The sequence below is a fragment of the Podarcis bocagei genome (assembly GCF_964188305.1).
Source record: "Podarcis bocagei genome assembly, chromosome: 10".
In the NCBI taxonomy this organism is placed as follows: Eukaryota; Metazoa; Chordata; class Lepidosauria; order Squamata; family Lacertidae; genus Podarcis; species Podarcis bocagei.
This window is the reverse complement of record NC_138135.1, coordinates 78357268-78373231: the sequence shown is the minus strand read 5'-3', so window position 1 is coordinate 78373231 and position 15964 is coordinate 78357268. Positions and strand designations below refer to the sequence as shown.

General features: G+C 43.3%; 1 protein-coding gene across 7 annotated transcripts in view; it reads left to right on the top strand.

Moving 5' to 3' along the window:
- ITPR2 (inositol 1,4,5-trisphosphate receptor type 2) overlaps window positions 1-15964 on the top strand; it is a 390831-nt gene that overhangs the window by 136152 nt on the left and 238715 nt on the right. For all 7 annotated transcript variants that reach the window (XM_081210608.1, XM_081210607.1, XM_081210606.1 and 4 more), the window contains 5 exons: window positions 816-1009; window positions 1859-1991; window positions 3215-3272; window positions 8299-8464; window positions 10837-11010. In XM_081210608.1, the coding sequence (XP_081066734.1) occupies window positions 816-1009; window positions 1859-1991; window positions 3215-3272; window positions 8299-8464; window positions 10837-11010 (725 nt within the window). The remainder of the gene's footprint in view (window positions 1-815; window positions 1010-1858; window positions 1992-3214; window positions 3273-8298; window positions 8465-10836; window positions 11011-15964) is intronic.

Below are 15964 nucleotides of genomic sequence, written 5' to 3'. Positions count from 1 at the left end.
ATTGGCAGAGACAGGGGTATTCTAATGAACACCTTTAATCAGCTGAGCAAAGGTAGCGCAAGCATGCCCAACAAAGGAACTGGAAAATGCCGGCACAAGGAAGTCTAGAGTTTTAAAAACTATTCTCCACCCTCCTCCCTCCTCAGGGGCCTCTTGGCTGTAAATAAAGACCAGGCTGGTTAATAGCCCTTGAGCACTAGACACAGGAAAAGGAACTCCTTAACACAGGCACCTCCTTTTGTTACATTCCACAGCCAGAGCTGATAAGGAGCAATTACGGTAACTAGTATCCCTAACAGAGAAACAGCTTCTAAAGAAAAGACAGATTACCCCTTGATTGGCTATAAACTGCTGACATATTTCTTAGAATGAAACTCCTGACAGATTCTTCAGCAGGAAACAGAACAAAGACAGCATTAATTTAGCAAGCACAATTGTACAGAAGCGAAGATGGCATTAGTTATGAATACAAACACACATGCACACACACAGAGAGAGAGAGAGAGAATAAGAACGTATTTCTGAGACCCTACAGCAGCAGCAACAAATTCTTACCCTTTATCTTTTGAATTGATACATAAACCCATCATATTCTAGAAGAACTAGGGACTGTAACAGTCTGGTTAGGAAGCTAAAGAGATCTTCAGTTAACTCAACTTGTAGACTGCAAGAACATTTGATAATGTAGATGTGCTTGGAGCATTGGGCTATTTTATTAATACATATATATTTAAATTTAATATCTTCTTTTTAAGCCAGATAGGCAATTGCCCATCAGAGTGACAACTTTCTGTTTTTATATTTCATATACATAGGAAACAATGTTATGAGAACCATCCATGGTGTGGGAGAGATGATGACTCAAATGGTCCTCAGCAGAGGTTCTATTTTTCCTCTTTCTGTACCTGATGTACCCCCAAGTGTCCACCCAAGCAAGCAAGCCAACATTGTAGAGAGTGAAGATGTCACTGTCATGGACACCAAATTAAAAATCATTGAGATTTTACAGGTAAAGACATTTACTTTAAATTTTTAAAATGAAACAAAGCACCAACAATATATATTATGTACTGTAACATCAAGGCATGAGCGTGAAGGCTTGTGGTTATGGTGACTCCAGTTTTTGAATTGTGGTGTGGGGTTTTGACTCCAGCACAAGGCCATCTCACCAGCTAGTTAGTTTCCACTAGAGTTATGGCTAGTAATAGACTAATCTGGCAACTTCAATTTCTCTCAGTTTCTCAGTTTTCCAATATTAAATTCTGTTTTCCACATTTGTACATTTCTACATCAATTTGCTTGCTTGTTTGTTTATTTAAAATCCTCATGAAAAGTTTAATGTGCAGTTCTAATATACACATTTTTGTACGAAATTTTAACCAATATGCACATTTTGCAATCAATTTATCCCTATACACTATATTTTTGTTATTTTCCCAAAGGAGTTCATTTTATTGTACACATTTCCTTAAAATATGCATTTTTGTACACACTGGTTGAAGAACTGCAACAAAATTTTGAGAAGTGCAACTTTTGAAGGATAGCTGTGCCTCAGTGCACATTCTGGTGCGAGAAGTGTGAATTAGGTAGTTTCTCATTAAAATGCAAGCAAAATCAAATTGCTCCCCTATTCAACACATGTGCCTGATTTATTTGCACTATAGAAGACAGTTTCTATTAACAGATCTGCTAACAGTAGTTTTCAAAAAACGTGTGATCTTTTGAAATATTGCATTTTATTACATACCTTTTAAGGCAACAATAATAACCTTGGTTTCACAAGCAAATCATCTTCAGATGCTTCAGAAAACTTGCACAGAGGTTCAGAAATGTGTTGTGTCAATCTCTTGCTTTGTAGTTTATTCTTAGCGTTCGGCTTGACTACAGAATATCGTACATGCTGTCAATTTACAAGAAGGAATTTGGAGAGAGCAGTGAAAATGTTGATAGTTCAGTGACATCTCCCCCTGACACACCAACTCTCACATCAGGTATTGTTATTAAAGCGGAATAATTCAACATAATGATGATTCCTTTCAATAAGTGTTGAAATAAAAGATGAGTGGGCATTCACCTACTAGTTTAGGCAAAATGTTCAGAAACTCAAATGTGGGGAAACTTTGGAGATAATGGCTGGACAATTCTGACAATGCTTCAGACCTTACTCAGTTTATGAGTTGTTTCAAACAAAAGTCTTGAATGACTTATAAAAAAAATAGATCCAGCTAACAGTGTAATGTTGAAAATCAATTTAATATAGATGAGACGGTGGTCAGATTGTAACACAAATTCCTCCACACACATTCCGGCCTTAGACTTTGCCTCCAAACCAATAGCCCTGTGGAAAATTTATGGTCAAATGCCTGGCAGGAGAGAATCATCTTTGACTGACACACACACAAATGTCAATGTTGGCTCCAGGCAAGCTTCCCTGGGGAAAGTATTTCATAGATGGGAAGCTATGATAAGGTTACCAGATTTTTTTCAATGAATCCGGGGACACTTTTTAACTTCAGTAGGAATGACAGGATTTTGTCATGGGACTGATTTGTAAATCCGAGGACTGTCCCCGTGAAACAGGGACGTCTGGTAACCTTAAGCTATGACTGAAAAGACCCAGTCTCTTGTGGCTGTCCTCCAGACTGCTGCTTCACTTGCACATGTGGGAAAATTGCAAATCAGTTTGGGGACTCGCATGCCTGCTCTTTGACTCACATTCTCCAATTGTACAGAGAATGTAATAGGTACTGCATTTATTTGATGGTGAAATCTCTCTGGCTCTGTAATGCAAAGTCAGATCACAGGATCAGGGACTTTATTTTCCAGTTTAGTTGTTATGTTCTAGGTATGATTTTTGGTGGAGAAGAAAGTGCCTGCTCCCTGTGTCCAGAGGTTGAGTATTGTTTGAACATGCATTCCAAGAATTGGATTGTACGTAGGTGTTCTGTTTTGTTCAGTAACTTGAAGTTTAGTTGCCCTATTTTTATTTATTGCTTCTTATTTGTGGGTTATGTGACCAAGCATAGGTGAGATGCTGTGGTCAAAAGGCTAGTGAGTGAGCTGCTGTCATCCTTGGACAATGTGGTAATAGTGTCCTTTGATTTCTTTTTTTGTGTCATACCAGTCACTGTTGGTCGTTCATTCCTAGGACAAAATAAGTAAGGGGGTGTAGTAATTTTTGTATTGCTAACTTTACCAAAATCTCATTTCATAGGAGTTGTTCCTAATATAGATGAAATTGCTGCTGAAGCAGAAACTATGTTTGCTGGCAGGTAAGCTCTAAAATGGCTCCATTCCTTCCATTTTTATACTTGGCCAACTTCGCCTCCTCCCCCCCATCATCCTCCTGCTTTGTAATACTAACAAACACTTTCTGTTTACTCTTTTCCCTTTCTCCTGCTTGCTGATGTACTGCTACTTCAGTGGTAGAATTTTTAATTTGTAGAATGCTTTATAAACATTTTAATGATTCAGCCTTGAATCACAGTGGCTTCTATCTAGTAGACATAGACTGAATATTTGATTTTTTAAAAATGTTTTTATTTGCTGGTTATGTTATACTGCTTTGAGATATTCTAAGTTGACTAAATAAATAGCTGTTGAAATGAGCCCAATGAACAATGTGTGAGCTTCAGTATTCCAGAAATGCAACACCTCTCATCATGGAATGTGGTCAGGCTACTTATATATTTTATGTGTTTGGTTTATGTGTTTTGTTTATTATGGCTGTAATGTTTTCGATATATTGTGAGATGGCTTAGAAGAGGATACTCTGAAAAGCAACCTATAAATAATAAGATAAACCTCATTGTCAGAGCTATCTAGTGATCAAGCCATAACTTTTCAGACACATAACTGAGTAGAGTTTTTCAGTTTATAGTGCTTTTACATTTTTGCATCAAGTTCTTTACGCTTGCTAGTTTATGGTGGTTTTAAACTGATTTTATGCTGTTGGTCTTACTATTTTGTATTGTTTATAACTAGTTTTGTTGTGTGACATGTGTGTGTGTGTACACACACACAATATCTCTTGTTACACTGAACTGGTTCGTACATAATGCTAAGCCAGACATGTTCCTAGAAAGGAGATTGTAGCCATATTGCTCTTCCTCTAGTCCTCCTGCCGCTGCACTGCTAAGCTATGGTTTGGCTGAGCTGTGACTCATGGTTTGTCTTGCACCAGGCAAATCATGAGCTGTAAACCCAAGAACAAACCTTGGTCACAGCTCCTAGGTTGCTACCCACTTGTGGTAAGTACAATTAGCTTTATTGTGCAGCTGAACCTGAGCTAGGGCTCCTGTTAGAAGTGTTTATTTTTTGGCAAATTTCCTTAAAATAGCTCAAAAATGTCATTTTCCCCCTGAGATTTTGCTAAAAAAAGTTCACCACTCCACAAAACAACTTTTGTGTCCAGATTTTCACTTTTTGAAAATGGCAACCCTAGCATGAGCCTACTTTGTGCTCTCGTTCCTTCTGTCTCCTTCCACCAGCAGCATATCATTCAGAACCATATTAAGTGTTAGGAGTCTAGGCTTGAGAACACAGTAAATGTACGTAATTAAAAAGGGGGATTTGTTGCAAAAACAAGCAGTTATCTCCGGACTGCTCTAGCCAAGCATCTGGCATCATTACTTAAGTTGACCGTTCTGAAGAGTTCTTCCAGCATCGACAGTTTGAACCTGTGACCCTTACGTCTCTTGTTTTGTCGGGATGTGCTAAGTACTCTTCTGAGTCAAACATGGCCTTGGGTCTCTCAAAGGCCCTCTGGGCCTCTTTTGTCCATCGGAACAGTCTCTTACTCCTTAAACAGTCCATGAGGGGAGACATTAGTCTCAAGTATCTGGATATAAACTTACAGTAGTAGTTCGCGAAACCCAGGAATCGTTGCAAGTCTTTCTTGGTTCTGGGTTCCTGCCATGTCACCACTGCCTTCACCTTGGCGGAATCCATGTGTACTCCCTCAGGGGTGATGCGATAGCTCAAGAACTCCACCTTGGTCACGTCGAACTGACCCTTTTCTAACTTGGCATACAACCGATTTTCTCTGAGCCGCTGCAGCACTTCTTCCATGTGTTTTACGCATTCTTCCAGGGTGTCTGAGTAAATCAAGAGATTTAGATAACACAACACTGTAGAGTCCACCAGACCCCCCAACACATGATTGATGAACACCTGGAACATCGCAGTTCTGGATTGTAATCCAAACGGCATGACTAGGTACTCGAAACTGCCGTATCTTGTACAAAAGGTGGCCTTCCACTCATCTCCCACTCTCACCCGTATCAGGTTGTAAGCTGCCCTCAAGTCGAGCTTTGTGAAGATCTTTGCTGATCTCAGCCTCTCCAGCAGATCCCCAGTGCGTGGCAGGGGATAGCGGTTGGGCACTGTCAGACCTCAATGATTACAGACTTCAGGAGTCTGTAATCATTGCAGAGCCTCAACTCTGAGGTGTTGTGTTTCTTCACGAAGAGCACAGGGGCACTCCCGGGGGTCTTAGTTGCGCTCAGGCTTTGGGTCCACGCTCGCCCCTGACAGGGATCCCTGGAGCTTCCTGTCTGTACACCATTGCACCATGTGTGTTTCTGAGCCGCAAATAAAACACAGCCGCTCCTTCCAACGTTTTTCCCTTTCAGTTGGTGAAATTCCAGGAAAGTGCCTTCCTGGTGGCACCCAGTTGCATAGGGTCCTTCCCTTCCCTTCCTGCTCCTCCTGGGACCAGCAGCTCACATTCTCCACTGGCACATAGGTACTGAGGGTTAAAGGCCTTGCCTGACCTCGGCGTACCCTGGTGCGCTCCTGCAGTCTCAGGCCCAGCTGTAATGAAGCCTGCCCAACTGCTTGCAGTGTAGGCTATGGGGGCATCCAAGCCAGTTCACCCAAAATCTGCTCATTCAGCCCCGCCTTATATAACGCAACCAGAGATTTCCCCTCCCATCCCAGTTGCGGGACGTACATATGAAACTCCGACCAATACTCCGCGACTGTCCTATTTCCCTGCTTGAGGCTCATGAGCTTCTGGGCGAGTGCCGCCTCCCGCATCAGATCTAAAAATATGCTGTCCATCGTTTTCACGAAGGCATCCAAGTTGGCAAGTACCACATCATTGCTTAACATGAGGGGGGTCACAATGTCGAGCCCTTCCCTCTAAGAGGCTAATGAGGAATGCCACCTTTTCTCTATCGTCTTGAAATTCTGCCCCTCGAAGGCTCAGGAAATAAAGGAAGGCTGTTTTGAAGGCCACGTACTCTGAGGGCTTTCCCGAAAATCACAGGGGGCGGGGCGGCACTAGGCTCTTGGACATCTGTCTTCCACATCTCATGTCAATTGTCTGCCCTGCTCCCCCACCACTCCTTCCGAGCTATTGATCTGTGCCTTCAATTCCAGATTATGTTGCCACAATACCTGATAAGGATCCGCAGGCAGGTTCTGGCCTCCTTCTGTCCCCCCCCCCCCGCCCCAGGGCAGCTGGGAGTTGTTGTTGTCTTTCCATTATCAGCTTTTTCGTCTGCCAACTAATGCAAAGAATTGTTGAGAAGGGTCAATCTGCTAGGAGTCCAGGTTCCTGGCTTGAGAAAACAGTAAATGTCCGTAATTAAAAAGGAGGATTTATTGCAAAAACAAGCGATTAGCTCTGGACTGCTCTAGCCAAGCATCTGGCATCATTACTTAAGTTGACCCTTCTGAAGAGTTCTTCTGGCATCAACAGAAGATATTGAACCTGTGACCCTTATGTCTCTTGTTTTGTTTCCTGTCTATCAGCCATCCTATTCGTCTACGTCTCGGGCTCCTTGGGTCATCTGCCTCCCCTTCCTGTGACGAAAGGCTATCTGTCTCGCTTTTCGCTCCTGTTTGTGCTTCCTGTGAGCTTTGGCTGTGTTCCAGCCAGCTCTCAGCTACTGCCTTATCAGCCTGCGGTTCAAGGTCAGGAAGAGGCGAAGCCTGCAGCTGTCGGCTCTCCTCTGCCTGAGTAAAATCCAAGCCTCTCTGTTCCTGGCTACTTTCTGCAGCTGGCTGCAAACCTTCGCTTGGAGATGGTGTATTCATTACATTAAGCTTATGAATACATGGGCTCTTCCTGATCCTGCTTTGGAAATTCCCCTTCATTCCCAAAATGACTTGCTATGTGGCCTTGGGAGGCTGGTGTACCAGGCTCATAGATTCAGTTGCACAGTTCTTTGGGTAGCTGAGGGGTCTCAAACCCTTGGTGAGTTAGGGACTTCCCCTGCATGTAAAGACAGGCTTTGGCGGACTGAGTGGATGAGACCAATAGGGAGTCCAATGGTCAAGAAGGCAGTTTCTGCACGTGCTGCAGTTCAGAGGGCTGGATGGGAATTGTCAGCTTGGGAAGGTAGCACATCAAGAAGAAGGAAAACTGACCCTAACCCTCTGCTGCTGTCGGGGACTGGGCAGAGGAGGAATGGTGGAGACCGTCTCCCCATCCTGACCCCTCCAGGGAGGAGGAAGAGGATGACAGTTTAGATGTATAACTGTGGTTTGAGGGAGGTCACAGCTCAGAGGCAGATGAGGGGAAAAGTTGGGAAATAATGAGAGAGGAAGAGGCAGGACCAGAACGGCAACTGACTGACATGGTCTTTAGAAAGCATTCCAGACCCCCCTCCCCACTCCCAGAACCTGGCAAGCCTTAAAAGTAGGAGAGCAAAGAGCTCAAAGACATAAGGCATGTAGCAGCCCCCTTAGAAGTGACAAATGAGGAGGTGGGAGAGATGGGGGGGTGGAGATTAACTCAGCACAACACCATTATCCAAGAGGCTGGGTTCTATAGCCTCTCTCTGTAATATTGAAATAAAAAAGCATGGTAATAAACTTTTTCTTGGTTTTATACTTTCCTGGCAACCAGCTGGGAGCTGCTGACATCATCCTGACACCATCCTCGTGGCATAGCCCTACACAAATCCAAAGTGAAGCCCCCAAGACAGTTGAATGGTGCCTTGTTCACCTCCTTCTGGGAGCTCCTACAGCCAAGCAAGTGCCCAGCATCTTGCTCTGTTTTCCTTTGGACCCCATAGCAAGGCCGAGAGCAGGCTCTTATTGTCTGGGTAGCCCATGACCCCCAAACACACCCCAAGAGAGGTCACTTCGGTGCTGCTGACTAACACAGCAGTTTGATTTCACCCCTGGAGGCACACTCCATTGTCTCTCAGGACAGACAGATGCCAACAACAATTTATGTCAACTCCCCGTGTTGAGAGAAAGGAATGAACAAGGTGCTGGGTTTTTATCCTTTTTACCAGGCCGAATGTTTTCACTTGGTTTTTCGTTTTTTTCTTTTTTGTGCAGAAAAGAAAAAAATGCAGTGCAGCTGGATGATGAAGGTGGCAGGACATTCCTGCGAGTCCTCATTCACCTTATTATGCATGACTACCCTCCTTTGCTTTCTGGAGCCCTGCAGCTGTTGTTTAAACACTTCAGCCAACGAGCAGAAGTTTTGCAAGCCTTTAAACAGGTAGAGCAACCAATTAAAGCTATTTCTTTACATATTTTTCAGTTGCTGCTAGTGATGTATGTCAGTAAGTCTCCCTCCTATAGAATGTAGCCAGAACATTTATGCAGTGCCTGTGTCTGTGTTGATGGAAGACTTGAAGACTTGTCTGATGCTGCTTTTCAGGAGAGAGAACCCTCCCTGACCCACTTACTGCAGTGTTTTAACTGGGCTGTACCAGAGGCATACAGCGTGCAAAGTTTCTCCCTCTTCCAAGCTTGTACAAGTAACACATAGGAAAGAAGATTCTTTTTTGGTGTTTGACAGTTGCTGCATAATGACCTTCTACCTTCCATTAAAATGGTGCTATGCTTATTAGCTGCAGTTCTCTGTTAAGTGACAGCTGAGTGGTTGGCATGTTTTGTGGCAGGAAAAGGACCTAATTGGGAAATTAATGAACTTGCTCCAGCAAAAGATGGGAGATGATTATTCAGGAGAAAAAGAGATACCCAAGGCTGTGTGGGCCAAGATGCTATGTAAATGCAGAAAAGCATCAGAAAAATAATGAATGACCTGCAGTGTTCACCTACCTAAAAAAACTCAGATTGTTTTTTAAAGCAACTTTCTTGCCTTTCTATTTGCAAAGATTGTTCTTTAAAATGTGGGACAAAGCTTGAGGAAATTTCACATAACAATTTCAAACAGTAGTAAGAGGCTTCATTACCTTGTATAGGTTCTTTCTCCATCCAAATTTAGCAAAAAAGAGAATTGGTTTTTCATAGCAAAAGACTGCAGAATAGATTCTGCAAAATAAGAGCAACAATACAAGTGTTGTTTATCTGCATAATTTAGGCCAATTGAAGACATGGCATCTGATGTGATATGAATACAGGAGGCTGCTTTCCCTGAGTCAGCCCATTGGTTCAGCTGGCTTGGTATTGCCTATTCTGAGCTGGTGGGGTTCTCCTGGAACATTCCCAGCCCTGCCTGGATACAGTAAGGGTTGAACTTGGGATGTTCTGCATGCATGTCAGATGCTCTACCATTAAGTTACAGTCTTTTCCCAGTGTCATAGTATTTAACTTACCCTGGTGCAGAGTTTTTCTTAAAATCTAATTAATGAAGTCATCCATAAATTATATAACAGAATTCTGAATCTGCATTGTTGGGAAGAAATGGGCACCAACCTGCAAAGGTGTAGCTAGCTGAGATTTCTGTTCATTTGCATGTTTATATAGAAAAACATGCAAAACCTTAAATAGCAAGAGTCCTCTGCAGTAGAGGAATATTTGCTGATGTTAGGTATTATCTTTTTGTACTGCTTTATACGAGCCTTGTCACAGTGTTTATAGAGTTAATGTAGGGAAAACTGACAACTTTAGTTTCATTCAATGTCTTCATTAATAATCTTTGCAAGCATGCAGCCTTGTAACCAATTTTACAGATGTTGATAAATTGAGAAATCATAATGAAAACCTTTTAAAGAAAGATGTTCTAGACATCTTGTCAGAAAATGAACAAATTGTAAGTCATTTTAGGAAACCCCTCCCCCATATTATTGCATTATGAAGGAAATAATCCCTGATGTTCAAAAAGGGATCTGGATGTCTTCTTGCAAAATTAGTTGAATTAGGAGAAAATGACAATTTCCCCCATATTAAAAAGAAAAAGGAGGTTACCATTTTTTTCTAATTTGATTAAATTAAATCAAATCAAATTGGATGCAGAGGCGCATCCAAAGAATTCACACACATTTATGTGTTTTCCCCCTTAAATAACTTACATTTTGTTCATTTCTTACTAGATGCCTAAAATGTCTCTTTTCAAATGTTTTCATATTACCATAACTTCCCAATTCTGTTTCAAGTTTGTCATTTTTCTTATCACTGTTCAGATTTGGAGTTCATAATTTCAGTGATTGCCACATTTTCTTTCATCAGTTAAAATGATATATTACCTTGGTGTTCCAATGATGTAAAGTCCACATTCAGTATCTTTATTTTTGAACTGGTTTGTTCATACATGTTAATCACCAGGCAACTAAAGCATTAAGTGGCAATTTGCATGCGTAAGTGAGCCATCGTACATCAAATGAGATGAGAAGGAACTTTCATATCTTCACCAAAAGAGTGATTCTCCATTGAATCAGTTCATACATTTAGCTGCAATAAGTGATGTGTATCAATGGGTGAACCATATGATTTCTCTTGCTTTTATGTATAAAAAATATTCTTTGGCTTGCTAATGTGATCTGCTGAAGGGTAAAAAAAAATCAATGGGCCTTATAAAAAGTCAAATCAAGGAGTTGATTGCAACTATAGTACAAAATGCAGCTCTGATGACATCTTTTAAAAAAAAAATGTAGTGAAACTTTTGTGAAATTTTGGGATTTACAGGTTCAGTTGCTGGTATCTAATCAAGATGTGGATAACTACAAGCAAATTAAAGCTGATCTTGACCAGCTAAGGCTTACTGTAGAAAAATCTGAACTTTGGGTTGAAAAGAACAGCAGTTATGAAAGTGGAGAGCTGGGCGAAAGTCAGGCAAAAGGAAGCGATGAGCCCATTGAGGTGGGTGTTTTTGTTTTGATCCCTGCACATTGTTTCACTTTTATTTATTTTGAATATTTATATGCCACCATTCAATAAAAGGTTCTCAAGCTGGTTTACACAGTAAAACTGGGCAACAGTTAAAATGTTCCTAAAACACATGTCACCAGAGTTTTGTTTTATGTTTGCATTCTGTAGACTTCACTGGTAAGAAGCTGCTTCAGCCCATCTGCACCACCACAGGGATAGCCTAACTTCTGTTGTCTTTGCTCTGATAACCTCTAGGTTGGATTACACCATATGTTCTGTGTGGGGCTGCTTGCCCCACATGGTGCAGAAGCTTCAGCTGCTGCAGCCAGATTACTTGCCAGGGCAAGACAGTTTGGGCAAGACAGTTTGGGCAAGACAGTTTGGGCGATTCTGGCCTGACTGCACTGGCTGCCAGTTAGTTTCTTGGCACAATTCAAAGTGCTGGTTTTGACTTATAAAGCCTTAGGCCTGATCATCATCAGGCGAAAACATTCCTCTTCTTCCAGGCCTTTTGCTGATTAAACAATCTATGGCCTTTTAAATTCTCTCTCTCTCTCTACCTCTCCGCCTCTCTCTCTCTCTCTGTGTGTGTGTGTTATTCTTTTATTATTTTTGTATTTTTAAACTGTAAAACGTGCTATGATAAAGGGCAATATATAAACTTAATAAATAAAATAAAATAAGGTATGATGGTTCCTGGAGGGAAGGCATTGCTGAGGGAACAGTGAGGATTAACGTCTCTCCCAAGCACTCTTGCTGACTTGCTGGGCCTTCATTGGCCTCATGAGAATAGAAGAATAGAAGCCCCTGCACCTGTATTACTGAGCACCAGATCCAGGTGGCACAAGATGTTAACATCCAGTAGTGCTGGAACTTCTCTTCACCACACCCAGGTCCTATCAGTTGTTAGGGGAGGCTATTGACTCCAGCTCCCATTAGCCACACACACTCAGCATGGCCAACAGAGAGGATGGAAGCTGTAGTACAGCAGCAGCTGGAGGGCAGGGCTTTTTACAGTCAGAACTTGCTAGAACTTAGTTTCGGCACCTCTCGGTTGGGTGCCATGTGAGGAATTTATGATCTTCAGATCATAAAAGCACACTTTCGCTTCGTGTGCCAGCTCCCTAAAATCAGCCGAGTAATCAGCATTGTGCAGCTGCTTCAAAACATATCAGAGATCAAGTTTCCCACAGAAAGCAATAAAACACTCATGAAAGCAGTAAAGATCAGTCAAGTGATTAGTTTATTTGGCAGGCATTAAAATGCATGACTATTCCTATTTTCAAGCATCTACTACAGCTGCTACGCTTGAAGTCCAAGCTTTGCTTACTGTAAGGATATCAGGGGGTTACTCGAGAGCAATCAGGGAAATGCCTCCCTGGTTGGCTGTAAAGCCACGTTTTTGGTGCCAAAAACCCTTCACCATGCAGAGCGCCACTTTCCGTGGCTCGCTCATTCACTGGCAGAATCTGTGAGTGGGCAGTCCTTAAACCTTCCCCAGCAGAGTAGTTTATTGACACCCAATCTGCGCTTCCCCTCTCGGCGCGGAAGCTTACTGCGCAGGGAGGATGTGGGTAACAGAGGGGCTCTCTCCTCCCCGCTTTGCTCAGGCAAGGTGTCCTGGCACCGCCTCGCCTCCTCTGAGCCCTGAAGCTCCTCTCCACTGGAGGCGTGGTTACTCTCCTCCGCTGAGGAGGAGCTGCTTCCCACGATCTTTGGGGGCTCTCTGTAATCCACCCCTCTCACCCCTGAGCCGATGGCAGTTCCCTGACACTTACCAACTGCAAAACTTCTTTCCTACATCTTGCAGGCTAGGGAGATAATACAGAACTGAACAACAGCTCTCTGTCTCCTGTAGGAACTGTGCGTGTTCAGAAAATGATTCCCATAGAATGTGTCCATCTGTAGAAAACATTCCAGCACTTCGCTGCTTCTTAAATCTTCTTTCTATTTCTGGAAATGAAAGAATACACTCTCACTCACTCAACCCAACACACCATTGCCATTCTAAGAGAATGAGGGAGGTGTTTGTGGTGGGTTCTGTCACCTCTTTTTCTAGAAAAACAACACTGCTGGCAATGTCTTTTTCTAAAGAAACAGGTACTGGTACTCACCATGAAGTTGTTTTGGTGCCACACTTTTTAACAAAAAAAAGACAGGTGCTGGTACTGCGTGGTAGTAGTAGTAATTAACAATTTATAATTTATACCCCCCATCTGGCTGGGTATTAAAAAGCACAATAAAAATATCGAACATTAAAAACTTCCCTAAACAGGGCTGCCTTCAGATGTTGTTTATTTCCTTGGCATCTGATAGGACAGCGTTCCACAGGGCGGGCACCACTACCAAGGTCCTCTGCCTGGTTACCTGTAACCTCACTTCTTGCAGGGAGGGAACCAGCAGAAGAGGTCCTTGGAGGAGGACCTCAGTGTCTGGGCTGAACGATGGGGGTAGAGATGCTCCTTCAGGTATACTGGGCATGAATGTTTCCATTATTTACTAAACTTTCCCTTTCTTAACATGCAAATAGTTTCTTATGACTTCGTGTTAATGGTTTATTCATATTGTTACTTTAACTTCCCTTCTGAGAATTGCTAGATGTTGTAGGGTGACTGTTGTTATATTTACAACTCTTGTTAGATAACAGCTGAAATGCAGAGTTCATTGTCCTCAGTGTCCAGGCTGAACAAAGGGGGTGGAGATGCTCCTTTGGGTATACTGGGCTGAGGCCGTTTAGGGCTTTAAAGGTCAGCACCAACACTTTGAATTGTGCTCGGAAACATACTGGGAGCCAAACTAGGTCTTTCAGGACCGGTGTTATGTGGTCTTGGTGGCCACTCCCAGTCACCAGTCTAGCTGCCGCAGTCTGGATTAATTGTCGTTTCCGGGTCACCTTCAAAGGTAGAGCACATTGCAGTAGTCCAAGTGGGAGATAACCAGAGCATGGACCACTCTGGTAAGACAGTCTGTGGGCAGGGAGGGTCTCAACTTGCATACCAGATTGACCTGCGCCTCCATGGACAGCTGCGAGTCCAAAGTGACTTACTCAGTAATAAATCTCATGGGGTGACCTTGAGGTGAGCCACAGCCTCTTAACCTACCTCACAGGGTCTTTTTAGGGATTAACTGAGAAGGGGGGGCCAGCCATGTACTCGTTGGAGAAAAAGGTGGGAGATAAATGCAATAAACAAGCTCTTCTGTAGGGGCAAGATGGAGATGTTGGTTGCCAACCTGGCATCCAGAGATCTCCATGTGGTCACAATTGGACCCGTGCCAGACACAAAACACGCCTGGCACCTAACACCTATTGTGCCCTAAGCTACCCAGGGCAGACACAGGGTAGCTACCCATAAACCCAACCCTTTAAAACTAGAAGGAAGAGGTGAGTTGGGTTGTCATACGTCTAGAACTTCCCAGACACAGCCCCCTTAAGGAGCGTATGAGTGGCAGTTGCTAAAATGTCTGAGGAAATCTGGACGTACGGCAAGCCATGTTGGGGGTGTAGATTAAAAAAGCTCAACAACTTTTGTGGATGGATTCACACTTTTGTGTCCGGATTTTCATGGCAACCCTTGAGGTGAGTAACCTCTACAGTGCTGACCTTTGTGAAACAGAGCATGCTGCTTTGCTGGGCTGAAGCAGGGAGAAGGAACAACTCAATCTCTCTGCAAGAGAATGCTATATAGAGCTAGCATGCCAAGTTTGGGGGCAGTATGCTTCTTTTACAAAGAGAATAGGCAACTGATTTTCAGTTGGTATGGATGTAAATATTCCCAGCAGAATGCAAATACCGTATTTTTCGCTCTATAACACGCACCTGACCATAACACGCACATCGTTTTTAGAGGAGGAAAACAAGGGAAAAAATATTCTGAATGAAACAGTGGACATATCATTTTTGTGCTTCATGCTGTGGCCACAGACATGTGATCTGATGGTGAATTTGGGGTGACCCAATGCAAAAATCCTGAGAATCCCTGTGGATCCATGCTTTGTAACCACGTTTTTGCACCATTGCAGCCCCAGGCAACAGTGGGTGCGTGATTTTTTTTTGGGGGGGCAGGCTGTAGCCATGGACATGCTATGTGCTCTGATGGTGAATTTTGGCTGACCCAATGCAAAGATCCTGAGGATCCATGTGGACCCATACTTTTTAACCACGTTTTTGCACCATTGCAGCCCCAGGCAACAGTGGGTGCATGATATTTTTTTGGGGGGGGACAGGCTGTAGCCATGGACATGCTATGTGCTCTGATGGTGAATTTTGGCTGACCCAATGCAAAGATCCTGAGGATCCATGTGGATCCATGCTCTGTAACCACGTTTTTGCACCATTGCAGCCCCAGGCAACAGTGGGTGCGTGATTTTTTTTGGGGGGGACAGGCTGTAGCCATGGACATGCTATGTGCTCTGATGGTGAATTTTGGCTGACCCAATGCAAAGATCCTGAGGATCCATGTGGATCCATGCTTTGTAACCACGTTTTTGCACCATTGCAGCCCCAGGCAACAATGGGTGTGTGATTTTGGGGGGGGGGAGGCTGTAGCCATGGACATGCTGTGTGCTCTGATGGTGAATTTGGGGTGACCCAATGCAAAGATCCTGAGGATCCATGTGGATCCATGCTTTGTAACCACATTTTAAGTGGGGAGGGAAGGAAAAACACAGAAGGCTAAGAATGCAGGAGAGGGCTATAACGTGAGGAAAGGAAGGCAAAAGTTTCCCCCCACCCACCCACCCAAGCCAGCCAGCGTGCTCTCTCTCTCTCTCTCTCTCTCTCTCTCTCTCCCTCCCTCCCACCAGCATGACAGAAGAAAGCATTTTAACTGCATTAAGAACTATTTAGCAGCGAAACCTAAGCTTTGCCATCCCTTAAGAGGTACAGACACTGTAATCTTCCAGATCGCATGAATTTACAGGCAAAACACTGTTTAAGGATTTCATC